The sequence below is a fragment of the Arvicola amphibius genome, chromosome 6, assembly GCF_903992535.2.
Source record: "Arvicola amphibius chromosome 6, mArvAmp1.2, whole genome shotgun sequence".
Classification (NCBI taxonomy): Eukaryota; Metazoa; Chordata; class Mammalia; order Rodentia; family Cricetidae; genus Arvicola; species Arvicola amphibius.
Genome location: NC_052052.2, coordinates 157,170,608 through 157,198,534, shown reverse-complemented (window position 1 = coordinate 157,198,534; position 27,927 = coordinate 157,170,608). Strand labels below are relative to the sequence as shown.

General features: G+C 47.7%; 1 protein-coding gene across 1 annotated transcript; it reads left to right on the top strand.

The window, feature by feature from the left end:
- The first annotated feature begins 60 nt into the window (after nucleotides 1–60).
- Fbp1 (fructose-bisphosphatase 1) lies at nucleotides 61–22,951 on the top strand. Its single transcript, XM_038335058.1, has 7 exons — nucleotides 61–367; nucleotides 12,343–12,505; nucleotides 14,186–14,278; nucleotides 16,316–16,456; nucleotides 18,412–18,549; nucleotides 20,578–20,697; nucleotides 22,524–22,951. Exons 1-7 carry the CDS (start codon nucleotides 198–200, stop codon nucleotides 22,713–22,715), a joined length of 1,017 nt encoding a protein of 338 aa, XP_038190986.1. The 5' UTR covers nucleotides 61–197; the 3' UTR covers nucleotides 22,716–22,951.
- Nucleotides 22,952–27,927: the final 4,976 nt, after the last annotated feature.

Genomic DNA, 27,927 nt, shown 5'->3' with positions numbered 1-27,927 from the left:
GGCAGGGAGCAAGGAGGTGTTTCCTGGGACAGGGGGCGGAGACCTGGCAGCTATAGGCTCCCCCAGGACTCAAGTTCATTGAGCTTCTGCAGGCACCGGGCCGACTTCAGTACTCTTGCTGTGACCATCACCTGTGGCCCTACCTGTCGGCACTTACAGCCAGTACCTGCAGCCGGCACCCGCATCGGACCCCAGCAATGTCGGACCAGGCGCCCTTCGACACGGATATCAGCACCCTGACCCGCTTCGTCATGGAGGAGGGCAGGAAGGCTGGGGGCACGGGCGAAATGACCCAGCTGCTGAACTCGCTCTGCACCGCGGTCAAAGCCATCTCGTCCGCGGTGCGCAAGGCGGGCATCGCGCAGCTGTGAGTTAGGCCTCTGGTGGCTATGTCTGGTCTCTTAGAGCTCCAGGGGGCTGCTTCTCTGGCCTTCTTGCTGCTAGTCAATGTGACTGTTTGACACCTGAGAGTCCTGTCTCTTGCCCTGCTGCACGCAAGCCTTCATTCTCCTTTCTCCGTGTGATGGAGCAGCCCCCCTAGGAGGGCTGTCTTCCTAGTGCACAAGGGCTCTAGCCCTTTCTGGTCTCAACTCTTCCTTGTAGCTCCTTCCAGTCTCATGGTAAAAGTGGGCGACTTATCAGCTGCCCACCTCGACCTCAGACAGAAAGTGCTAGCGCGGGCACTTTCCTCTGTTTTCCTTTTGACCCCTGTTACTCTCTTTGAGCCCCAAGATAAGTTTCTAATCCGATATCATCCTTGACCTAGACTAGTCCCGTTAAGAGTACCCGCCACCTGGCAGTCTGGGAAGAAGCGGATGCCCACAGTGCCCTGGGCGCTCCCTCTTTCCGGGGCTAGCTGTAGGGGTTCACCTCATGGGGCAACAAAACCTATTTACATTAATGCCACGAGCAGATCTTGCCCAATTAGTGAAAAGTTCAAAGACAGGGCAGAAGTAGTAGATTGCTTTCGATGGAGTCAAGGAATCAGTCCCCTTCGGAACCATTTGGGGACCTTGCTATTCAGACCCTCCTTCAGGGTCAGTTGGGGAGGGTCTGAGATTCTGCCTTTCCAAAACGTTTCCTTGCGGTGAGTGATTTATTATTAGTATTATTTTATTGTTCTAGAATCTACTATATGTAGACCAGGCTGACCTTGATCCCACAGCGATCTGCCTACCTCTGCCACCTGAGTGCTGGGATTAAAGGTGTGCATCACCCTACCTGCACGGTGGGTGATTTTAATGCTTTGATCTATATACTGTATATACTGTAGGCAGTAGGAACTGAAGGGACATGGAGTCTCAGAGATACCTTCCTGTAAACTACACAGCTTTTTCTCTTTTCTCTCTTTTTTCTTCTTTCTTTTTTTCTTTGCTCTGGTTTGAGCACATGTTTGGTATTTAACTGGACAGGATACCACTGATAGAACCTGAGTTTTCAGATTATCTGTATACTTCCTTATGATTTCTCATGCCTATGAACAATGCAGAAACTATGTGAGGTTTGTAGCTAAGTTGAACATATAATTCTTTGAAAATCATTTTTAAATTCTCCAACAATGTGACATGGGTTGTTTGTCACATTTACTTTTGGGTGCTAAGCAGGGCTAGGTCTTATTAGAGAAAGCTAGGAACAGGTATATTAGAGGCGAGGACTCCTTCACTGTTTTGTTTCTGGCTGTAAGGAGTCTTTCAGCAAGCACTCAGATAAAGTCCCACCTCAAATGAAATTTGTAGCACACAGATTTAACTCTCTGAGGACCTGGGGGCTTTGTAAGAGACAGAAGTTGGCTTTTTTTTTTTTTTACATTACTTTAAAAATAAACCAGTACTGGTCACAATCCCAGAGAGACTTAGAAATCCTGAATCTGCGGTGAGATCTCCCACGTTTTAACTAACCTCAGGTAATGGGAGTGGGGTTTGGTAGAAAGTGCTAGTTTTGGCACAGAAGAGAATGTGTATTCATAGTCTAGATGGTCAAGACACCAGTTTTGAAAATATTATTGCAGATTCCTTAAAGAGTTGTACCCATTGACAAAAACACAAAGCCACTCAAAATACACGAAGGAAAAAGAGACCCCCCATTGCTAAATCCTTGGGGTACCCATTGCTAATTGGTGTTGACTATTTTCTCAGATACTTGTTTATGCTCAAGTAGATGTCTATACAAACATGCATTTATACATTCCTATGTAGCTGGCCAACGAAATGGGACTGTATTTACCGTGTTTATCTCTACTTAAGTAATGAACATTTTCAATCATCAGGATGTGACATCTTTAAAACTGCTGCAAGGTTTTTCACTGAGCAGACACCTCCTGAGTAACAGAGCCATTCTGCAGTTTTGTGGCATCTAACAACACTACTCTTGTTGTTACAATGGTAGACTAGGTGTTAATGATGGTTACATGAATAGCTGATGGGAAGAAGCTGAATTCTTGCGGGACAGGAAACATGTGACTGTTCACAGTGTGGCATGCAGTCAGACCACTAGCAGCTGGATAGGATCTCGACAGGCCTCCAAATGAAGAGCCAGGGTGCCTTCAAAGAGCTTATTAGTGATGCCAATTGGCCTTAGAAGAGCATGCACCAAGAAGGATGGGATGGTTGCAGTTCCTGCAAGAACCTCATTAGAACCAGTTTCAAAAGCTCAGCCTGATGTCTCACAGGGAATCAGCAGAGTTATGATTATGGATCATGCTGCTGTCCTGTCTCAGTCAACCTCGAAGCTGTCATTGTTGTTATCTCCCTTGCTCCTAATGATGCAATATCCTGAGGCAGCATCTCACATAACCCGGTCAGGTCGTGAGCAAGGGAAGGCTAGAAGTAGGGAGTTGGAGGAGAAGGCATGGGAAATGGGTGGGAAAGATGGAGTGATCAGAGGTTTAGTAGCAGAGAAGGCAGGGGAAGGACCTGGCAAAGGTGAAGAGTGGATTGGATTGGAAAGGCACTGAGGGATGTTCTCAACGAACCGGTTCCAGCAAATGGGAGTAGAATCATGTTACCAAACATGAAAGCAATACACAACTCCAAAGGGAATACAAGGAGGAATTGACTTCTAGAGGCTGGGGAGCAGTGAGTGAACGTGGAATTCTGAAAGCCTTGCCTTAGGCTATTGTAGAACAGTCAGTCAGTCTCAGGGCATCGGTCACTGGACTCAGCACCTTGGTCCCGAGAATGTCACGACTGGGTTTAGAAGAGTAGGGACATGCTGAACCAAAGAGCCCATTTCAGAGAGAAGGAGCTGGGCTTAGATTCCTGGGCTGACCTTTAATTAACGTGGTGATAGAGATGGTGGTGAAGCATGTGTGAGCCTCAGTTTCCCCTCTTGTCAGATAGGGACGACCGCTCTTGAACCTTTGAGTGCTGTGTGAAGATGAAGGGGCTTGCTAGTCACATACGGATTCATCCCTGCTTTCCTGATGTCTTTTATTTATTTCTTCTGTAAACTCTTTTATTTGTGCTCTGTCTTCCTTCTATTTTGCAGCTGCCCACATACATACCAGCTGGAATATATTCCAGGCCACAACATAGGGAAAATGTTTGTGTGTGTGTGTGTGTGTGTGTGTGTGTGTGTGTGTGTGTAGGTCAGAGCTAAACCTTTCCTGTTGTTCTCAAAGGATATCTGTCTTGATGGTTGAGATGGGGTTTCTCATTGTCTTGGAGTTCACTTGCTGACTAGGATAGGCAGGCTGGTTGGGGAGCTTTTGGGATCTGCCTTTCTCTGCCTCCCCAGCATTGAAATTGCAATTGTGTGCTACCATGCTCTGTTTTTAAAACACGGGTTCCAGGGATTGAGTTCAGATATGATGGTTGTGTGGCAAACACACTTACTGAGGTGTCTTTCCAGCTATGTTTCTTTTTTATATATGAGCTCTTCCTTATTCGGTGGAGGGAGACAATAAAGAGTTCCAGTTTTAAGTTTGGCGTGGTGGGCTGGTCACTGCATGCTGACACCTGTCTTCACATTTGTAGAATTCATGGTACAAAACTGCTCAGAACAGTATCAGATTCTCTTTCATTTCTTGGCTTCTCTGCACCATATGACTTGAGTGCATCACCAGTCTCATTCCAGGGCAGACTCAGAGCGGGCTTCATACCCTGACATCTGCCCATCTGCACCCTGCATGAACAAAAGCCAGGGCTGGGTTCTGTGACCCTGAAAAGAGCTGGATTGGCACCTCTTCCATGTATTTCTTCACTAACCCTTGGATTTTCCCCCCTGGGGGAATGGTTGGTCATTTACCAGAGGATCAATCAATAACAGAGTAGAGGTGGGGTTACCTGGGACTTCAGTGATAAGACTTAAATCATAGACTTAAGTAATAACCTCCCTCCCCTTGCCTTTGGTTAGATGTTCTGAAAATATTATGGTCCTCCTGCATGCTGCCAAAGGTGCTGCTGCTCACAGCTCTGGTGTCGACACTGGAGGAAGGGAAATAGCCTGTCAGTCAGGAAGTCAAGGATGTCATATAGGGCTTGTTAATCACGTGGCGGTTCCTGGTTTCAGTCCTGCTATTCAAGGCCAAGACGGCATCTCAGTGGAAAGTGCTTATCTAGCATGGAGGCAGGTGTGTGTGTGTGTGTGTGTGTGTGTGTGTGTGTGTGTGTATGTGTGTGTGTGTGTGTGTGTGTGTATCAGAAGTTCAAGGTCATTCTGGTATACATAGGCTACATGAAAACTCCCCTTCCTCCCAAATCCACCCAGCTTCCAGCTCTGACAGACCTGGGCTCCTCTTTGCTTTGGTGGGAGAAGCTGCTTTTTTGCAGCAGTTGATGGAGAGAATATTGCGGAAAGTAAGAGACGAGTGCTCAGCCCCGAACCGAGCAGCTGTATTTATTCTCCTACCACCAAGGCTCCTGGAAAATCTCGGGAGAGGAGGCAGGAAGAAGGTAAGAGCCAGAGGATGGGGAGGAGCGCTGTGAAGAGCTGTCTTCTAGACAGCACGGCTATAATGAGCCCATAGCAGCTGTGGTCCCCTGCACAAGACCCACAAAAGCCCAGAGTAGATCTCTGGCGCCGCCCCTCACTGAGGATCTATCAGCAATAGACATTTGCCAGGGGGAGACTCATTCTGTTTGGAGAATGTGGGGCTATAGAATTCCCACGATCTAGTGGATGACCCCACATCCATGCTCACGTGGGTAGAACACTAACTCGGCTTAGAGGATGTTCAAACAAAGAGAAAAATAAAAAAGCAAAGCTACTGAAGACCTTGCTTCTTCTGTGAACATCTTAAATCTGCCTATAAAACACCAGAGGCTTCATGGCCAAGGAACAGATCCTGCCGTGCTAGAAACCATGTGCAATCTTTGTATAAAATACCAATACTTAATATAAATTTCTGAAGGTTTAAACATATTGAACAAATTAACCCACCCTCTAAGGAATCCCATGTTCTATTAATGAAAATAGTTTATACTTTCAAACTTTGAGTTTGACAGTAAAAGTAAAAGATGAGATATACAAAGTACTTCTTAAGGCTAGTGATAGTCCATGGGCTTCAGAGAGAGAATGCTGTGTCTCTAAAAGCTAAGTCTTGGCTTTTTTCACTCTGACTGCTTGAGCTGAAGGATCAGCTAATTTGAAGAGAATTGAAGTGAAATGCCGTAGGACCTCAAAGGAGCTATTTTTTTCCTTCATGCCACTTACTTGTGATGACAATCCTATGTTGGCCATCTTCTTAGAAGTTGTCTGAGAAGTGGTTTGGAGCTGGTCCCCCACCCACCCAGCAACAAACAGTTTAGAGCTGGTCTCTCCCCACCCAGCACTAATCATTCCCTTAGCAGATGCCTCTGGCAATGTTAAGAACAGTCTTACCTGTCATTTTACAGACACATCTGTAGATCAGGCGTGTCACACTCCCTGTTTCTGGCTCAGTTTATCAGGAGAGCCTACACAGGGAGTTTGAATGGGTTGAGAAGGATCACATACTTGGTAGGAGAAACAAACAGAATTTAAGTTCAGGTCTTTGCACCACAGACTTCTTGCTAGGGCCTCACTTTGTGTCTCAGCACAGATGGGTTAATGTTGACAGAACTTGGGGTCAGGGTAGGTTGATAATACTTCTTGAATGTTTGCCTACATACGGATAGGCATTATTTAGAGCTTTTGGCCTTTATCAACTCATTCTCCACCGTCCCCACGCACAATGAAGCTGATTGTCTGTATTTCCATGTTATAGTGGAAGAACCAGAGGCCAGAGGTATGAAGTGACTTTCTCAGGGCTGTTAAGCAGTAGAGCTGGACCTGGAATCCCGGCCTGTGGCTTTGACTGTCACCACCCGTGTTTTTCTAACAAGCTGGTGGGAGGAAAAAGCCACTGTCCTTGCCTGTACAAGTTTGTGAAGGAGGTATACCTTAGTTTTTTAATTTGTTGTGTGTGAGTGTATGTGTCTATGTGTGTGTATGCATGCATACTATGGTATGTACCTGGAGGCTGGAAGACAGTTTGTGGGAGCCAATTCTCTCCTTCCACTATGTGGGTCTTGGGGATCGAACTTAGGTGGTCAGACTTGGCAGCAAGTTTCTTTTTCTGCTGGGCCATCTCCTCAGTCCAGGAGGCACACTTTGATGGAGCGGTATGCTCATGTATAACAGCTTTGTGTTGCGTTAGGGCTCAGAAGGCAGAGTTAGGAAGAGAAAACATTACTGATACCATTGAGTTTAGAGTTCTTGAAGCCTCTTGTCCCTTTCTGAATCCGTCCTCTCAAAACATGCTTCTTGAGCACTTGCACATTGGTTTTGCTCCTGGAGCTAAGGATATGAGCTGCCAGAAATCCTCTTTTGTTTAGGCTCCGAACTGTGAATTCTCGGATGTGTAAGATTGGTTCCTTTAGCAAATACCACCCGCACTTACCCTGGGCCCGGCTCTAGCTTCAGCCCTCACTAGAAACAAAGCAGGCTGCTGCATCCCCAGGTGGAGGCCTTTGTGCAGAGAGTAGTCATTAGGCTGACCCAGCCAGTCAAGCAAGATAGAGTGCAGAGATTTCAAAATATGCAAGTCACCGTGTTGTATTGGTTATCGTTATCCTTTCTAGTCTCGAGAGTCCTAAGGCTGACTGAGCTATGCACAAATCTACAGAGCCCTCTACATGCAATGAAAGCTCTCTAAAACTGGCTACATCCACAAGCCTTGTTTAAAATCTTTGAATGCCAGCTGAAGTCCACACACATCTAAACACAGCTTTAATGAGCTTGACACCAGTGGTTCAGGGTCTTGCACCCTGGGGTGCAGGCAGCTTGGCTGTGTCTGGGTAGGACGTTTGAATTCTGTTGCCCACATTAGCAGCCTGTGGTGCTCAGGTCTGGGCAGACACTCCATCCTTTGCCTTCTGCCTACTGCTTTGCAGGGGGCCTCAAGCCATTTCCCCTTTCGAAGTCAGTGTGTTTTGAGGTTTCGCCTTTGAAACCCAACGAAAGAGAGCTGGGGAGCAGTTTGCGATGTTGCTATTCTTTCCAGAAGTAACTACCATCAGTACAAGCTTCCCTAGCAGCAGAGCTGTGGCCCCACAGAAGCAACTGCTTCTGACTCCAGTTCTGCCGCGGGCTATGGAAGAGGCTGAACCTAGACCTATCTGCCTTGCCGAGGTCCTTGCTATCTTCATTTTCTAGCTCATATGTCTCTCGTTGGTATCAGGACTCAGCTGGCCCCGGGCAAAGCTTGTGCGGACAGGAAAACGTCATTTTCTACTTAGTTCTGGTCTCAGAGAACCAAAAGGGAGCCAGGTAGTGTGTGAGAGCCTCCCTTCTACAAAGGCTGTTAGTGCTGTCCCCTCCTAGTCAGGAAGGTTGGTTTGGAAGCTCTCTGCAGAGCAGGGAGGACTCCCATGTCCTCCTACAGTCTGCGTGAAGCTTTGGTTGAGAGAACTTTGCCGATTCATTCTCTAAGCCCCGCTTCAGAGGGACAGACAGACGCCCTACAAACATGTTGTTGCTTCTGTTGGCAGGCTTCACTGCTCTCCACAGAATATATGGTGGAGACCCTTGCCAGTCTATCCTTCCAGGCTTTGGGGAAGGATGACCAGCAGCCTTCAGAGACCAGTGGTTTCTAGAGGATTAGGCAAGAGTGTATGGATCTAGAATTGTGTGGAGAAGATAAACTCCATTTGCGCGGTGACTAATTTTCATTGTCAGCCCATCCGGATCCGACCAGATCTAGAACCAGAAGGGATTGGTGAGGTATGTTTCTGAGTGTTTTGGGGAGGGCACTTTTGGAAAGGATTAGATGAGGTGAGTTGTGGGTTGCTCCATTGTGTTGGCTAGGGTCCGGATGGTCTGAAAAGAAAGCCAGCTAGGTGCTGGAGCTCTCCCGCTCTCTGCTCCCTTAACCCGAAGTGCAAAGACGCTCCCTCCTGCGGCCAGGCTTCCTGCTTAGGCCGTGGCACAGGACAGCAAGCAGCCACGGGCTGAATTCTCTGAAACTGAGTTCCCTTAAGCTGTTTTTTTTTTTCAGGTATTTGGTTACAACTACAAGCAAGTATCTGATACAAGGCATTCTTTGGTTCATTACTTCCTTGAGGGCTCATTTATTTATTTGCCGTGTGTTTGCATGTGTTTGTGCATGTGTGCATTTGTGGTATGAGTGTGGAATTATGAGGACAACTTGCAGGGGCCAGCTCTTTCCTCAGGTTGTCAGGGTTGGCAAAAAGTACCTTTACCTGCTGAGCCATCTTGCTGCCCCCTTGAGAGCATTTTTAAGGATTTTTTAAAAATCCTCTGTCAAACCTACACAACCCTCCAATTCTTCTGGCCTTTCATTGGCCTGTTGTTCCTCTGAGCCAGCAGCCCTTCTGAGGAGCCCCCAGGAGTGTGGTGAGGGATGTCACTGGCCAGAGCAATGCTGTGTGGAATGGAGAGGGACTGAGGCCTGGCTGTGAGGCAAAGATGCCCAGCTACAATCCATACATTGCTCTGACCACCATGGTAGTATCATTGCCTGGCAAATGGAAATCCACTCTCCTGAGTCCAGTGTCTACCTTCAAGTCACATTGCTGTGTTTCCTTGGGGGTGACTTAGTACCTGGGCTTAACAGGGAAAGCCCTCACACTCCATGTCCTCGAGAAGTTGTACAGTGAATAATCTTGGAGTCTGAAGGTTTCTGGAAAGGACTGTCCACACTGGGGACAAAGAAGAGCTCCGAAGGAAGATGGAGGAGCAGGGTCACCCATTGGCCACCACCTCAGTGCAGGGACAGGGCTGGTCTCCATACTGTTCAACCCTGTTGAGTGCCGTCTGGCCCACAGGACTCTCATTTAAGGACAGTCCTCTATGACCCTTGACTTCCTGAATGCTGGCTTCTCTGTGACCCCAGGGTCAAGCCCTCTCGAGAGCAAGGGTACACTATGGACTTGACTTATCAAGTCACCTCTGCCGATAGCACCGAAAACTTCCATAGCACAGGGCAAGATGCATGATGCCAGACCTCATGGTATTTATGGTTTGGTTAAATGTTGATGCTGAATGTTCAGAAAAATCAGCTGAGTGGGCCGGGGCCTCTCGTTACTGTATCTCATGAATTTCCTGGATCCAGGCATTATGGGAGAAAGACCTCAAAAGTTTTAAAAACGTACTCTTTAGATATTTACACAGCAGGAAGCCCCTTTCTTCTGGAGATGCTTATACCTTTGCAATCGTTGCTGACTGGTTCGGGGTCTTCTGGAATTTGGGGTGTCTCCTCTTTCTTAAAAAACAAAACAACAAAAAATGAACAACAAAAACAAAACATCAGAACACTAAACTCCACTCAGTTTGAAGACAGCACTGAGTGCTTTCCTGACCATCCAAATTAACCACCCACCCGGTTCCCTGACTTCCGTTCCTCCCTGACTATTACACTCATTTGGGAACAACCATTCTTGCTTGTCTCTTCTCACTAGGCTTCCCAAGCCCAGGGACCTGTTCAGCACTTGCCGCCCCGGAACAGTAGATCCCCAGGGAGTTATTTGTAGATTTGATGAAGGCATACGTAGGCTTGTAAGTAAACGGCACTGGGGTACAGGGGTAGGTGGGACTGGGGCCCATGGAAAGGAGGTCCATTCTTCTCACAAGCCGTGATTTGCTAAGGTCTGCGTTTCAAGGGGTCGTGTGCTGGGAACACAGTCTCCAGTATGCTGGTGGTGCTGAGAGGTGATGGGGCCCTTAAGAGGTGGGACCTAGTGGGAGGTGGCATGCTGGCCTCCCCCTCTCCCCCGACTTCTTGTCGCCCTGTGACCTCTCCTTCATCCAGGTATTCTAGCCATGGGTGTCATCCTCCAATGAGGCTTATTGTCAAAGTTGGGGCTGTGTTTGTACCTTCCGTCTCCCTTGTCGAAGCAGCTCTGTGTTGCTTCAGGTTCTTCATCACAGTTGTGACAAACTAGGAGACGGTGTCTGTCTGCAGGGCCCCAACCCTCTGCCCGGGGCTCTCCTCTCCTCTGCCCCATGTCTCAGGCTCTCCAGGACAGTTCCCATCAATCTGTATTTTCTATTTTCTAGTTAGATGATGACAGTGATCTAGTGATGATGACATCATCTAGTATGATGACATCATCTAGTGACGATGGCAGTGATTGATGTTAACAAATGAGCCAACCAGGTCTTTCGCTTGGTGCCAAGACTGTGTTGAGTTCTTTGTGTGGTTTTTCTAATGGCGGCCTCACGTGGGAGATACCATTCCTTCTGCGCACATGCAAGACGAGAGGAAGGTTGGAAACTAGGGACTCACAGGGGATTGTGCATCCTATATGCCTGGGTCCTCACCTGTCAGGACTGCCCCTTTCTGAATCAATGGTGGCTATCATGGTGGCAACCTCAAGTGAGAGGGAGGAAAGCTGTCGCCATGGTGCTAGGGAAGGAGAAGCTCCCGGGATGGTGATCCTACCAAGTACCGAGATACACTCTTTCACCAGTGTGGACTTCACAGTGGATTTCAGAAAGAGGCAGTGTGCAAAGAGACCCAAAGGCAGACACAGGCTGACACTCTACCTGCTGCTGGGTCTCAGTGAAAAAGGAGTGGCAGGCAGAAGAGAAGAGGTGGAGGGCCAGAGGGTGTGATGCTTATCTCCAGGCTTGAAGGGAGTGGCCATGACTGTGGCTGATGAGTCAACCAGACCTTTTGCTTGGCCGTTTCTAGACTGGGCTATGCTTTCCTCCGCTGTGCAGAAGCAAGAAAGTTTCAAGGGAAAAATACGTTTTCAACAGTTGAAGCAAGGGCCTGGGGCTGTAGCCCAGCTGGTCGAGTACCTGAGTAGCATGCACAAGGCTCTGGCTTGGATCCTCAGCTCCTAAGGTTTGGGTGTGGAGGTGGAAGCGGGAAGATCAGATGTTCAAGGTCATGTTCTGTTCTATAGAGAATTCATGGCTAGCTGGGCTACTTGAGTTCTTGCCTAAAAGAGAAAGAAACAGTTGAAGCATTCAGTCGCTGAAGCAGTGACAACCAGTTCCCAGGAAATGCCAATGACATCTCAGGGTGCCATTGTGCCCCTACCCCCTTCCAGCTCCCTGGCTAAACCCTCACTTCCACGGTCTCTGTTCTTGGCCTCCTTTCTGTGTCTTTCATCAACCTGCCTTCCCCTCATTCAAACAAAAGCAGGCTGCATTCTGGATGAGCCCCTTGGATTCTGGGAATTCTGCAGTGATTGACATGGAGGTAGCTCACAAGGAGCGTAAGCGTTCAGGCCTCTCAATCCTTCCCCTCTGGAGGTCTGACTCCAAACAGAAGCTGAGGATCATAAGAACAGACCTTGCTGGGGGTTAGAGGGAACAGCTCGCTGCCATGCACTCTGCCTGCCTGTGCGGTCTGAAGTCCATGGGTGTTGGCAGTCCATCTTTCTCCTCCCTAAAACAGTTTGAGACTATTCAGTACTCCTTGTCACAAGCTAAAGCATCCCCTAGATTAGCACACACACCAGGCTTACTCCAACCCAGGCTTTCTTGCTTTTTTAAACGTCTACATGTGCATTAAACTTAAACTTCTACATGTGGGGATAAATGTTGCTTCCTGCACAAAACAGACAGCAGAAAAATCACCCCTTATTATGTATAAAGCACAGACACCGTAAGAAACACACTGTGTGAAAACAGCACAGCTCTCTGCTCGTGGGGGAGGGGAAGATTGTTTTAAAAAGGTTTAGGGGGGTTGCAATAAAGATTGGGAAACATGAATCTGACCAGGGACACATGTGATCTCAGAACTGGAACTGGGTCTTCTGCCAGCCCTTCCAGGCAGGGGGACCCCAACCCTTCCAGGCAGGGGGACCCCAACACGTCTGCTTTTCTTCTTCCAGATCCACTCACTCACGCTTGCCCCCAGTGGGGGTTCCGGTGGCCTTGGCTTATTTTCTGTGGTTTTCTTCCCTCCAGCTATGGCATCGCTGGCTCAACCAATGTGACGGGGGATCAGGTGAAGAAACTAGATGTCCTTTCCAATGACCTGGTTATCAATATGCTGAAGTCGTCCTTCTCTGCCTGTGTTCTTGTGTCTGAAGAGGATAAACATGCCATCATAGTAGAGCCTGAGAAGAGGGTGGGTCCTTGACTGTCCTGCTAAAGGCTTGCATGTAGCCATTTTCCTTTTGGACTGCATGCAGTATTTTATCTGCTTCTCCAAGCTAGATTTCTAGGGATTACCCAAGCTCCCTCTGTTTGGTCTTCCTGCCATCCCAAACCTCTGAACTCTGTCCCAGAGGCTCCATTGATCCTGTTCTTCCCACTTCTCCAGGGTGTTTCCCCTTTCCCGAGTGGTCACTACTGTGTTTAGGTGTCTTCAAATCCTGGCTTCGGCTAACTGCCTCTTCGATACGGCCAGTTCCCAGACCTCATGAGACACCCACTGCCAAGCTGAATTGACTTTACATTCCATCCCTAGCTCAGGCACAGGGTTTCCCTGGAGGTCAGATTGCTTTGTGAGGGCAGAGAACAAGAGTCAGCTCGTGTGACCCAGTGTCTAGCTCCAGCCTGGCATGCTGTAAGGCTCAGTGACATACATCTGGGGGAGAGTTGGAGCAACCTCTGGGGAAATGGCCAACTTTGCAGAGGCTCGGGGACTTGAACATGAGATGTTACAGGAAAGGGTTTATCCAGCTCTTATAAGACAGTGGCAGCGAATAACACAAACCCGAGACTAGAAGCAGTTACACTTACTGTCTTTCCCTGATGAAGGTGTCCTGGGGCCATGGACGAGTAGCACTGGGAAAAACAACCAGAAGCTGATTAAACGTTCAGCTGTGTTGACCTTAGTAAGGGGCAGGAACCAGCCTGGAGCGATGCGCTCCGCAGCGATGCGTTCCACGGCCCTTCTAACACATTGCCACGTGCCACACAAGTCCTGATCTTTCTGGCAGTCTTGGCCAACTCTCCAGCACTCCCACCCCTGCTGCGACACGCCATCACAGCGACTGCACGTTTATTTTCCTGCATCCATGGTCGTGAATTGTTAAGGGCAAGCAGTCAAGGAGTCCCCTGGATCTGGACAGAACAGTAAACACCCCCCTACACACACACACACACACACACACACACACACACACCCCTACCTAAAGACGCTAATTGGAGATGGAAAATGAGTTGGTAAACTGGCTCCCCTGAACATTTTCTCCAATCTGTTGTATTAAAAAAAAAAAAACTCAAGGCTGGACTGCATGCTTGGAGACACGGACGGAGCTTGGAAGAGCCTGTTCGGGGAGCTTGAGAGCTGGGGCTGGCCAGCCCAAGGGTGCACTGATGTTTTGCCCACCACCACCCAGGGCCACTTCTCTCCAGAGTGTTGTTGAGAAATCTGTGCACTGCCTTTCCACGTAGCCCCTCCCAAACTGTGTGACAATGTCTTCCAGACCCAAGTGCTAAGGAGCTCGTCCCTTCCCCTAAGGCATTAGTTCTTTGCCTTACAAGTAAAGAGAAACAAATGAGTATTTTTGTTTTTCTTTCTTCCTTTGGCTGCCAGGACATTCTCAAACCAAAATCATGATTCTGCTGTATCAGTGATGTAGGAAGTTACGATTTAATTATCTGTGTTCTATCACTTCTATACTTTCTATTTTAAATGTTTTCTCTGCCCGTGATTTGCCTGTCTGTCTATTCTTCCATCTTCGGACAGAATATCATATATATATATATACATATATATATTATATATTTGTATCACCTTGTCCTTGAGAGTTCATTCAATGTGTACTTACCTTGCTTGCATTTTGTTTTCGTCGCCCAGGGCAAATATATTGTCTGCTTTGATCCCCTTGATGGCTCATCCAACATTGACTGCCTCGTGTCCATTGGAACCATTTTTGGCGTTTACAAAAAGGTAAAATATGGTGTACAAAGTCTCTGGTTTTGATCAGAAAATGAATGTGGAGCATGAAGCTGTGGGTCTTGAATAGATTCACAGCAAGATCTCACTGCCCCTGCCTATTCTGTGCAGAAGATCCACAAAACTACCAAGGACAGTCATAAAATGCGGGTGGAAAAAGAGCTCGCTCTTTCAGCTGCGTCTCTCTTTTACAAAGAAACAACTTTAAAATTGACAAAGTACATGCAGTGACGACCTCCCCAGACCAGCCCAACCTGCCTCCATCAGTTTCTTCTTTAAGCCAAAAGCTTTCTAAAACGCTCTTTTCATAAATTAAGAAAACAAAACCAAAACAAATATTCCCCATGAGACAATTCACCTCTCTCTAGTCTTCCTCTAGAAATTCGCAGCGTCCTTAAAAAATATTTGGTCCCCATAACTAAGAATGGAATTTTAAAAGGAATGGTTATTTGCCCTTGTGAGGGAAAGACGTTGGCGACAATCCCATCCATTCCCGTCCTATTTTATCCTCCACCACCTCTAGTCTCCCAAGTTGACAGTGTCCGCTGTGTGCTCCCTATGGGGTGACATGGAATGCTACAACCCAATGCCTGTCACACTGGTGGCCTCAGTAGGAGGGGAAGAGGGGCAAGGCTCAGGCAGTTCTGGCTTTGCCCAGCGCCTTGAACTTGACAGTCCCAGGCAGCTGGACGGCATGCGCTGGACCTCCAGGGGAAAGGCGTTCATTGCTCTGAGGTTTTGGGAGGAAATGCGATCAAGAAGGGTTGTTGTTGGCCAGGCTAGGAACCTCTGGTCCAGAGAGTCTCCTGAGTGTGTGAACACCTCAGTGAGGTGGCCAAGCTTCTCATTTTAAGGTCACAGAAGAGAACAAGGGTGTTGGGTGACACAGTTCAGGGAGGAACAGGAAGCTTGGTGCAGGGTATGGCGAATCTATGGGGGACCCTCCTGGATGGAGAAGCAGTTTCTGTAAAGCCTTTAGGGCAAGGAAGGAGAGGTAGTTAGAGGCCCGTGTCCCATCTTTGAGTCACTGGCTTCTAGGGAAGAAGGTTACTATTTTAAAATGACCCCAACAAGCAATCTATATGACAATGGTCATTCATTTTCCTTTAGTGACACATTGACCAAATTTGCCATTTAGGGAAACGAACTAAAAAAATTTTTTTTTCTTTTTCTCACCAACCTCTCAGCCTCTGCTGGCCTCCATTCCCTCTCAAGTTCTGCGAGGCCAGCTTTAAAACATGCCTCTTATACTGGGCTGTGGGGGAGAAACGTCAGCAGCATCTGGCCTGTCCTCTAATGACCCCAGAGAGATGCCACAAACTCTATTTCTGAGAATTTCTTTGATGTGGGAGTAACTGACCACACTGCTCAGGGAGTGTGTGTTCCAACTGACTGACGGACACACACAGAATCAATTTTCCCCTGAGATGCTCAGCTCTGCAGCCTTGGGCTAATTTGTTTAAATAAAGATAGAAAAAAACCAGGTGAAGACACTGGTGCCCGTAATCAGGTTACATTAGTGGAGCTGGCGGGAAGGCATGCTGCTTTTTGGAAGTGATAATGGAGGCACGAAGGAATATTAAATTAGGAAGATGTGAAGGGGATGTTGGTTGGAAAAAAAGGATCCGGATGCAGGAAGCCAGGGGTCTTTCAGGAAGGCTGTGGTAGTGATACTATCAGAATGCTACTGTTGGGTGGTGGGAGGCAACCTCTGGGATGCCGCCTGCTGTCCCCAGCAGTTCTCAACCTGTGGGTCAAGACCCTTCCGAGGGGCGCATTATCGGAATCCCTGCACAGCAGATGTTCGCGTTAGGATTCCCAACAGTAGAAAAATTACGGTCATGAAGTAACAGTGAAAGCAATTCTAGGGTCGGGGGTCCCCACAGCGTGTGAGGCTGTATTAAAGGGTCACAGCATAGGATGGCTGAGGAGCAGGCATGAGAGATCCCTGCCATGCATCCCGTTGATATTGAACTGGAATAAAAGAACCACAAACCAAAATGAAAAGACATATTTTCTCTTTTGCTTTAGAAAACTACGGATGAGCCTTCCGAGAAGGACGCTCTGCAGCCAGGCCGGGACCTGGTGGCCGCTGGCTATGCACTCTACGGCAGTGCCACCATGTTGGTCCTCGCCATGGACTGTGGTGTCAACTGTTTCATGCTGGACCCGGTGAGACATCCCTCAGGTTGGGTGCTTAGACGGTAGCTTTGAGCTTGTACGCGGTTTGTGTGTGTGTGTGTGTGTGTCCCAAGTGCACGGTGCCTATGGAGGTCAGAAGAGGGAGCTGGAGCCACCGGTGATTGTGAGCCACCCAGCACGGGTGCTCCAAACCTATCCCGAGTACTGTGCCACCTCCCCCCAAACCTTCTACAGACAACAACAAACCACACACACACACAAGGCATGAAGCACAGCATGGTGCCCTCTGGAAGAGGCAGTTCACTCTTGAGAGGGCTGGGGGAATGTGTGTGAGGTGTGTGTCAAACTGCCTTAAATCAGAGCCTGGGCTATCATTGACCCTTAACGCGATTGCACTTTCACCTCCCCGGGAGCACGGGCACGTAATAAATAAGCTAAGGCCAGAGTGGGTGACAACACAAGTCTAAAGTCTCTGCTTGAGGCCCCAGGGGAAAATAGGGCAGGCCCAGAGCGAAGTTTAATCTGAGAGAAGGGTGCAGCTTCTAAGGGCAGTGGTGTTTGCTTAGTCAGCCATCTGGATTGCCCAGTCGACCTGCCTGGCTCCTGGTGCCCTCTCCGCTTCTTTTGAGTTGGCAGACCCAGAGGGAAAAATACTCTGTCTCTTGATCGTGGACAGGCTAGTGGAAGGGTGGGTTTTTGGGTACTGGGGAACCTCCCTCCCTCCTCAGATACAGACATTTGCTGGATCAGCACAGCGCGGCAGCTGGAATGTTCCCTTGCTGACTGCCAGGGCTCCTTTTCATTGAACACTTCGGCTTGCTTTCTTTGGCCTGATGGAGGCGAGGTTACTCCAGGGAGATACCAAGTGCCCCCTTCCTTCCTTTCATCTCCCTTCTAGGGCACATTGATGGCCGAGGTCATCTCTAGGATAGCTACACGTGGGTTTCCAGCAGGCTTCAGCTTTCAATGAGCTTTTACAGCTCTTGTCTCAAATATGGGAGACTCTTCTTTACCCACTGGGGGCTGAGGCTGGGGAGCAGGGCCGCCTGAGCTCAGCAGGCAGCTCTGGCTCCTCTCTGTGAGATAGTTTCTTTTCTAGACATTTTAGGTGGAGATATTTATTTTGCTTTTCTGGCTCCACAAAAATATTCCTATAAACTGATTGCCCAAATTTTTAGAAATAGGAACCGAAAAGCACAAGCATAAAAAAGAAGAGACTCCCTTGCAGTGATGAAGTGTGACGACTATGGTTAATCCCTGCTCCTCCTCACTCCTTCCTCCCCTCAACATTTCCTCCATGAGCTCAGGAGTGAGTCTTCTTCTCACGGTTATTGTTTTCTGTCTCACATACTTCCTCCCTCCCTGTGTTTGAATGGTTTTTCCTTTTTCATTCTTTGACAATTTCATATTTTCTCTCCTCATTCCCTCCTACTGAAATATTTCTTCCTCTCCTATTATCTTCCCTCTTTTTTTTTTCTCTCTCTCTCTGTGAACCACTGAGTTTAAATAGGGTGGCTTGTATGGGCACAGACAAGGGCTATTGATAGGGGCACGAGCAACTTATCAATGACCACAACTGTGGAGAAAAGGCTGCTTTCTTCCTAGGAACCACTAATGACAACAGTCCTTCAGGGAGGGCGGGGCCTGATGAGCCCCTCCCCTTTCTATGATTTTTGGAAGCACGGTCTCAAAAATATAGCCCAGGTTGACCTTAAACTCCCAATCCCCTTGCCTCAGCCTCTCTAGTATTGGGGTTTGAACTGTGCCCTCCCATATCTGACCTTATAAACAGTCTTTCTTGCTTTGTGGAAATCATTTGCACCCTTAAACCCTGGCACCCTTCCACTCCCTCTGTCCCCTCACCACTGGAGCCTTTGGCTGCAGTCACTGCTCCCCGGGATGGGGTGTGGTCGCAGGCCACGCTTTGTTCATTTCCCTGGGGGAGCTTGCTGGTCATCTGTCTACCTTTCTCCCTCATTTCAAAGGCCATCGGAGAATTCATTCTGGTGGACAAGAATGTGAAGATCAAGAAGAAAGGTAATATCTACAGCCTTAACGAGGGCTATGCCAAGGACTTTGACCCTGCCATCGCTGAGTACGTCCAAAGGAAAAAGTTCCCTCCAGTGAGTGTGTAGGCACGTGGGTTTGCTGTGGCGTTGAGCGGTGGGAGGAGTGCCCCTGAGAGGGAAAGGGACACTTGGCCTTGAGAAGGGCCTGGACTTCATCTGGGACTCTTGCTTTATGAGTAAATCTACTGGTGTGAATTATCCTGGAGATGAAAGGAGAGAGAGGTGGAAACCGTTGAACCTAGATGCTGGGGTCGGAGTGTTTGCTTGGAGACACTAAAATCTGAGTATTATTTCCTTTTTTATCTCCAAGCTTGCTCTGGACGATAAAGTCCACCAGATGAACTCATTTACAACAATAAAACATTTGTATTTCTGGTGCCCTTGGTCCCCAAGCACCTACCACATGAGGTCTGCACCTTCAGGCCTATGTCCTTGATGGATTTCAGTCTGTTGTGCCAGGAAGGCCAGCGTCAGGCAGACGAGATGACTCAATGGGTAAATTTCTTGCTTCACAAGCGTGGGGTCTGGAGATTGGTCCCCCAGGTCCAGCTTACAGGAGCCCTTCCTGTAACACCAGGGTAGAGAGGCAGAGAAGGAACCTCCGAGCAAGCAGTAAGCTAGGACGGCCAAATCAGACAGCTCTGGGGTCATGTGAAAGACCAGATCTTAATACATAAGGTGGAGAGTGATGGAGGAAGACACCAGACAACAGCCTCTAGCTTCCTCATGTATGCTCATGTATGTGCATTTCCCCAAACCCATGTACATGTGAACATGTACACACCTGCATGCATGCCACCAAACACACCTCATGTATGCTCATGTATGTGCATTCCCACAAACCCATGCACATGTGAACATGTACATACCTGCATGCATGCCACCAAATACACCTCATGTATGCTCATGTATGTGCATTTCCCCAAACCCATGCAATGTGAACATGTACACACCTGCATGCATGCCACCAAACACACCTCATGTATGCTCATGTATGTGCATTCCCACAAACCCATGCACATGTGAACATGTACACACCTTCATGCATGCCACCACACACACACACACACACACACACACACACACACACACACACACACACACACGATGGACAGTGACTGCTTTGGTGCCTCACTACAGAAGTTGCTAGTTAGTGAATATGAAGAAGAGAAATATGGCTGATTGTTGAGGGGCTCTCTAGGGGTGTTGGATTTTGCCTTACCATTGCTGCCCTTTCCTGAGAATGAACCCCATATATTAGCATGGCATCTGGGGGCCTCAAAGCTGGCCCCAAGCTTTCTCTCTGGCATGGTTGTCTCTCCTCTCCCAGGCACACTCCCTGTTCACATGCATGCTAGCAAGTCCTGTGCCAATAGCACTTTTACGTCCATGCTGTTAAACCTTCGCTGGTGCCAAGTCCTGTCCCACAAGACATACCCAGCTCTTTAGCTTGACAAGGTCTTTGTCAACCTTCAAGTGAAAATTTTTGCATTGTCTGTTCCAGCCTCATGGCTGGAACCAACCACACTTCCTTGGGGCTATTCTGGAATGTGAACTGTCAGGAGATATTCAGAAACCAAGGCCCCGTGATTCCCTTCTTCTCCTATGGAATGGGATTGTCTTAAGGCTTACCAATGCTGTGAAGAGGCACCATGGCCATGGCAACTCCTATAAAGAAAATATTTAATTGAGGCAGCTTGATTACAGCTCAGAGGTTCAGTCCATCATGCTGGAGAGCGTGCAGCCAGTGACACACTTCCAACAGAAGGTGTGGCCCAGATTAAAAGTGTGCCCTCCAGCCTCAAGGTCTGGATTGAAACTGTGCGTCACCCAGCCTCCTCCAAAACCACACTCCCTCCAACAAGGCCACACCTCCTAATAGTGCCACTCTCTATGAGTCTATAGGGGCCAAATACATTCAAACGACCACAGGGATTTTCATCTCATGTCATGTTCAGCTCCAAGTGGGTGTTTTGTAAGACACTTGGGAAGTGACTGTGGAATGGAATAAGCGTCAGGGACATGAAGGGTGCACCTTCTATCTTCCACGGCTCTAATTCTTGGCTGCTCTTAACCTTGTAGGATAATTCAGCTCCCTACGGGGCCCGGTATGTGGGGTCCATGGTAGCTGATGTTCACCGCACTCTGGTGTATGGAGGGATCTTTTTATACCCTGCCAACAAGAAAAGCCCCAATGGAAAGGTATGTACATCCCCGAGGAAGAGAGCAAGAAGCAGCAGCCTGGGGGATTTGACTTCATTAGGTAGAAAGGTCATGGAGCTGATGAAGTCCCCTGTGGTTGCTAAAATGTCTGTGACAGACTCTGGACTTGAGGCAAGGCCCAGACTGTATCAACTAAATGTGAAAACGTCTCACAAGGGCCTTCCCAAAGCTGTAGCAAAAGAGAATTAATGGAACTCCAGCAGGGGACTAAAAGCGCTCAGAGCTTCCAGAGGGTATGGGCTTGGCTTGCACAGAATGGGTTCCATTCATAGAGGGAAATGGAATAGTCCTGTCTCATTACCAAGATAGCAAATCAAATATGCTTTGCAGAGAGGGGTCTGCTTTGATGACTCCCAAGGGGAATAAAATAGAAGTCGCTAATGAGCTTGGCATTTGCTTCTTGGAAAGTGATGAGGGAGAAGGCTGTGGGCCCCCAGGTGAATTCTTCTCACTGACTGTATTGGCCTTGTTATGGCCAGCTCTCCAGCAAGTCACAGGGCTGGTGTGCCTTCTAATGCTGTCTACGGGACATCCTTTGCTTCTTCATACAAGGCGACAAAATGCTTCCTTTTCAGATATCCTGTCCTCTCCCCCACCTCTTGTTTTCTGTGGCAGTCTCACATGTGGGGAGGCTGTGTGAACTCCTGATCCTCCTCTGCCTACAGTCTAAAGACTGGGTGGTGAGAACCACCGTGCAGGGTTTTACACAGTACTAAGGATCAAATCCAGGGCTTTGTGTATGCTAGACAAGCGCTCTTAGCAACTGAGCTACATCCCCGGCACCTCTTAATATACAAAAGAAAAAGCAGTAGGAGCGGTGCCCTTAGGATGTCAGGAACAGAGATGGCGGGTCTGGCGGGTCTGCTCACTCATGGTGTCTGCTTCACTGAAAGCAGTTTTCTGTGTTCTTAGCACACCTGCTTTGCTCTGACAGCCTGGAAGTATCCAGTCAGCTTGCTTCATCACGCTTTCCTCAAGTGATCCACTTTCTTTTTCTTTGCCAGAAATGTGGAGGTGCCTCCCTGTTTTCAAGTCTGGCCCTGATTCCCATATGGAAACAGAGGCAGGAAATACTAGCACGGTCTGTCTGCTCCACAGGCCAACTGCATGAAAATGTGCCCCATAAAAAATTAATATTCAAAAGCAAACACTAGATATACGGCAGACAAAGTCCCAACCCTGGGGCATTAGGTGGCTTTAAAGAGCAATGCACAGGGCTGCAGACAATAGTACACTGTTTTGGAGGAGCCAGTCTGCCTTCCAGATGTCTGCAGCCAGACACCACTGTGGATTTTTAAAAAAAAATGCCTTTAGAACAGACAGAGCTCCATCCAACACACACGGAATCACTCATTAAGTCCAGTCTCTGGCTGTAAAGAGTACTGCCAAAATGTCATTCTGTCCCAGATCCAGGTGGTCTGCCTCATGTTTGCATCAGGTGGCTGACTAGCTCTGGCTCCGTGAATGGTTTTATTCAACCAAATAGTTAATGGTTCTGTCTCAGATGCATTGTGGGGCACGAGAGAACTTTCCTAACTGAGAAGGAGAGAGGGAGAGGCAGGGGAGGGACAGAGGGAAGAAGGAAGGGGGAGAGAGAGAGAGAGAGAGAGAGAGAGAGAGAGAGAGAGAGAGAGAGAGAGAGAGAGAGAGAGAGAGACAGAGAGAGAGACAGAGAGAGAGAGAGGGAGAGACTCTGATACCATGGAAACTCCCACCAGCTCTGCAGAGCTTTACACTAGAACACCCCCCCCCCCGATGGTAACACCTTCTGGCTGACGACCTTGGTCTCTGGTCTTGTCTTCCAGCTGAGACTGCTGTATGAGTGTAACCCTATGGCTTTCGTCATGGAGAAGGCTGGAGGAATGGCCACCACGGGGAAGGAAGCTGTATTAGACATCATTCCCACTGACATCCACCAGAGGGCACCAGTCATCATGGGGTCCCCTGAAGACGTACAGGAGTTCCTGGAGATCTACAAGAAGCACGCAGCCAAATGAAGTCTGACCTCACCCTTGACCCAAAGCAGACCCTTTTTATCTGGAACCTCAGGCCGCACTACCCCGTTCTTACCGTGTGTTGTACCCCGTTCTGACTGTGTGACAACAGACCTAGCAGTGTGGGTAGTTTCACAGTTCAGTGCTTTGCAACGCAGCCGTATGCTATAATGCCATTATAGCAGGTGATATGTATTTTGAGCAGGTGAAGGAGAAATAAACACATTCTTCCTTTATAATTTGTTTTGTGCTTTGTGTCAACAGAATATTAGGCAAATCATTTAATCTCCACTACAGCTGCACGAGTATAATGCTATGCTGGGTTCATTTGATCCATGACGGAATGGAGGACTGAGGGTTAATAAAACCGGCTGAAGGTTTCTAGCCTATGAGTGATAGGTACGGCTGGGGGGTGAACCAGGCATCCTGGTAACTAAACTGTGTTGACGTCATTTCTTATATGCATAGTCCTGTTCAGTTTTGGCGGTTTTTGCCATTCTAGAAATTAGTGAGTGTCTAGCTTCTCTATAATCACCCAAGACAAAAATGACAGTTTATGTTACTATTCAATGGTGCTTTTTATGCAAGAGTGGCTTTGTACAACAAGGCCGTCAAATCTCTAGAGAGAATCTAGTTGTCATAATGGAAATGATTGACCATAAGAACTAAATGTGTGTCAAGCAGACATTTTTGCATCGGGAGCTTTCCTGAGAGGACCTGTCATAGCTGGTCCTGTGCAGATGGAGTGTAGTGAGAAATACACCTGCTTGGCACACAGTCTATTCTGCACATGGTTCATCCCTTTCTGGATCAGATGTTCAAGATCGTGGGAAGTTATATCAGGTGTTGGGAACACTATATCCTGTGTGAGCTCTCTCTCTCTCTCTGTGTGTGTGTGTGTGTTTGTGTGTAAAATGTGCTTTTTTCACTTGTGAATGCTCCCACCAATTCCATATTCTTCCAACAGAACATTTGTTTCAATCATAAGTCTTGGATTTGCTTTTGTTTGCTGACCAAACTGCTTGGTATCTTTTGATTGAGATGTGGGTTTATTTAATGGAATTCTTTTCAAGAATGTCTATTTGTATCCTGAGTACATCCAAGGTTTTCTCTGTTTGTATCCCTGAGCCAAGAACAGATCCAGAACAACAACAGCACAAACACCAGTTTTCTTCCGATCATTCTTTGATTGAGCCCCGGAGATTTTAGATTCTGTCTTTGGATAGACGAGTTGCTGGGACTCACTCACGGTCACATGAAAATGAATGAGACTTAGTTTCTACAGAGTGGTCTTGCCCTGAAGTGGGGGATCCTGCTACTTTCAAACATACAGCGTCTCCTCTGCAAGAACCCTTGAAACCTCCCCTTGCACAGTAGGCTGCCAGGTCTCTCTGCCTACTTCTTTAGTATTAGCAGAAGCAGGAAGTGTCATGGGATTCCATTTCCCACCTACTCGGTTTGTTCTTAGAGTTTTCATAGCTATGCCTCTCACCTTCCAACTCGAATCACACAGAAAACCAGCAGAAGGTGCATCCATCTTGCTTGCGAGAGGGAATCCTTCAGATGTGACTGGAAGCCATTCCTGCTTTGACTTTGTCAACAAGGGCAGGTTACACAAAGGGCGTAGCTCTGGTCATTGCATGGAACAGGTCAGGCTGGGCAGAGATGGAAGGTCCACTTCAGCACCATTCGTTCCCAAAGCTGTCGGAGTAAGTGCAGCCCACTCCTCAGCCTCAGATGCGAGAATCATTTCAAGATGCCTGTAGTTGGTTCAACGGTTCCTTCTCAGAGGACATGCTCACATGCAAATCTCTGTGACTGGTTGATGTGACCTTATGTGAATAAAGGGTCTCTGCAGACGTGATAAAGCTGAAGATTTTGAGATGAGCTCATCTTAGACCCCATGGGTAGGCCCTAAACACAGCAGGTGTCTTTATAAGATCACACAGGAGAAGGCCACTGTGTTAGTCAGTTCTCTAAAGGAGCAAAATGGAGACTGGATGCATGTGTGGGCATGGTGCACACACACACACACACACACACACACACACACACACACATGGATTTAGTGGAGGGGCTTACAGGCTGTGGTCCGAGTAGCTCTCTAATTGTTGCCTCCAACAGAAAGACTGAAGAATGAGTTGTTCTGTCCATGAGACCGGATGTCTCTGTAGTCCTGATCTGGTGTTGGAATCCCTGGGAGGTCCTAGAGACCTGCCAGTTTTCAGTCTATGTTGGAATCCCTAAGAATTTGTTCTAACTCCAGCAAAGGAATGGCTCAGCAGGACCAATGGACTTGCCAGTGAGAACGAGGGCAGCCAACAGCAAAAACTTTTCTCCTTTTGGCTTCCAACATAGCATAGAAAAATTTCTGGATTTTTGGGTGTGTTATGTGTATCGACACATGTTTATGTGTGTGTGCACATTTGTGTGTGTGTGTATGTACATGTGGTATGCACACATATGGAGGTTAGAAGTTGGTGTTGGGTATCTTCCTCAAATGCTCTCCACCTTAATTTTTGAGACTATGTTTTCCATTGAACCTAGAGCTCACTGAGTCTTAGGCTGGCTGGCTAGGGAGCCCCTGGAATACTTACCTTTGTCTCTTCAGTGATGGGATTGGACTTATCTGGCTTTTACATGGGTGCTGTGGTTGGAACTCAGGTTCTCACACATGTGTGCCAGCCTATTTACAAACCCATTTAATGAAACATCTTCCCAACTGAATCTTTCTGTTTTTTAAGTAATCTGGTTCTGTGACTTTTTATTGCAGGCCTAGGAAGTGTGTTCTCACTATGCAGTATGTAGTCTCTGCAGGACAGCCCAGAGCATTCCTCCCTTGCGTGGCTGTCCTCTTCAAAGGCTGCTTCTTTCTTGGGATGCGTCTTGGTTTCCATGAAGTACTGAGGTGGAGGAGGTGTCCCTGTGCCTCCACAAACTGTGGTGGGGAGGGTGGAGGTGGAACAAAGGTGCAGGGAAAAGGCACACGTTAATAATGTGTTTCGTCATGTGTCACCAATGTGTCAGTTGTCCTGAAATATTTGTGAGGGCAGCTGTCCTCTACCTCATCTTCCCGGACCTCCAAGAAGCCTCCTTCTATCTAGGTGAGCACCAGCTAGTTGACAGACCGCTCAGAGACTGAGCGGCTTCCCCAAAGGCGCTAAGTACAGGGTTGCTGGACTTCCATGACAAAATCGTGTTGGGATCCCATGACAGGATTAAGTAAAGCAGTTTTGCCAATAGGAAAGGTCCTCAGACAACATTCCAGGTTTCTAGATGGACAGCCTTGCCCCACGAGCAAGACTGCCTGTTCCATGGTTTGTTTGTCTTGATCCCCTTAGACTTGTGAGCGTTTTTCAGGGAACACAACCAGGTCACCAACAGCTCTGTCACTAATAGGTCAGCAGTCCTGAAATACCTCTGAGGGGCAGCTGTCACCCAGCCTCTGGACCGTCACCACAGTTGCTCTTTAAGTTTCCCCTCTGTCATGTGCCCCAAAAAGCTTTGGCATTTTCAAAGGTCAGCAGCTGCCATCACAGGCCATGTAGGCTGCTGGAACTTCTACCATTTAAAGGCAGCGTGTGTATAGGCCAGAAACCGACATCAAGCGTCTCCCTTTATTTTTGGTCAGGGTTTCTCACTGAAGCCAGAGCTTGCTGATTTGATTAGACTGGCTGGCCAACAAGGCCCCATTGCTCCTGTTGTCTCCCCAGAGCTGGGATTACAGGTTCATGTCAATATGTTTGGTTTTTAACATAGGTTCTTAGGAATTCCAACTCAGGTCCTCGGCTGATGTGGCAACTTACCCAGTCATCCAGCTATCCCTCCAGCCCCAGAATGGGGCTTTTAAAGGAACCTTTGACTATTTGAATAGATGTCACAACCACAGACTGCCAAACCCATGGTCTTTGAGAAAAGCAAAATTAAAAAAAAAATACATGTGCAAATTACTCTGAATTTTCTGACTTGTAGCTAAACACAGTTTAATGAAATAATTATCAAAGGAAGATATAAAATTGTGGACAATGTACAAGTCCACAGTGTTGCTGATTTGTTTATTTGACACAGAGTCTTGATAGGTTACCCAGACTTGGAATTCTCCTTTCTCAGCTCTCCAAGTGGGTGGAGAAAATTGACATTATTTATATGCATGCTTATAGTTCTAGATGCACTAAAACATTGTAAGGGCACAGGTTTCTAAGACACTGACTGTGATACCAGGCCTACAGACTGATTTTTAACCCTTACAAGCTGTTATCTCAATTTCTGAGGAAACCGAGGCTTCCAGAGTTTAGCAACATCCCCAAGTTACCCACATAGATGCAGCCAGCTTGAGGCACAGAGCCTGGTCTGTCTGCAGTCAGAAGAGATGAGGCTATTACATAAACAGACTGCCATCAGCTCAAAGCACAATTCTTTCTAGGGCACTTTAAAAAAGTGCTTCTTTAAGATTTTTATTAAATTATTTTATGCGTATGAGTGTTCTGCTTGCATGTATGTGTGCACACCACTGACATGCTTGGTGCCCTTGGAAGTCTGAAAAGGACATTGGAACCCCTGGAACTGGAGTTAGAGATGGTTATGAACCACCAAAGTAGGCCCTAGGAATCAAACCCAGATTTTCCACAAGAGCAGCCAGTGCTGGGAAGCTGAGAATCTGTGTTTCTTTCAGCCCTGATGTTTCTTTTCAGATAAATACTTTTTAAAATAAAAATTCAGATACACTGATAAATCGACCCTGGGACTAGATACTTTGTTAGGAATGTCATGTTTATCTTCCAGATCTGGGTACCTCCCACGAACATCCCTCTTGTTATCCATGCTTAGCGGAAATAAACCGGAAAGAACCCTTGTACAGCCCTCCCGGCGTTGCTGTTAGCTTGTCATGTGACCTATGCCCTAGATAAAGTATTGCCAATCTGCCCTCTGGGAATCCCAACGGGGTTGCGATTTTCAGAGAATACTTTTGTGTCCACATAAGAGGATTTTGTGAATCATTTTCATTAGTTGGCTTTCTCTCCTTTCACCTGTGGCTGAGCGTGGCTTCTCGGGATCTTCAAAGAGAGGAGCTCACATAGAGAATGAGGCAGTCCTTCCCAGCAGGGCTGTTCTATTTACAGCCTGCATACTGCGCTGTGCCAGCTGCCACACATCGGGGAGGCCAGGGAAGTTTCTTTGAGGGCTTGTCCGGCTATCCAAGTCACGTGGGCTGGGG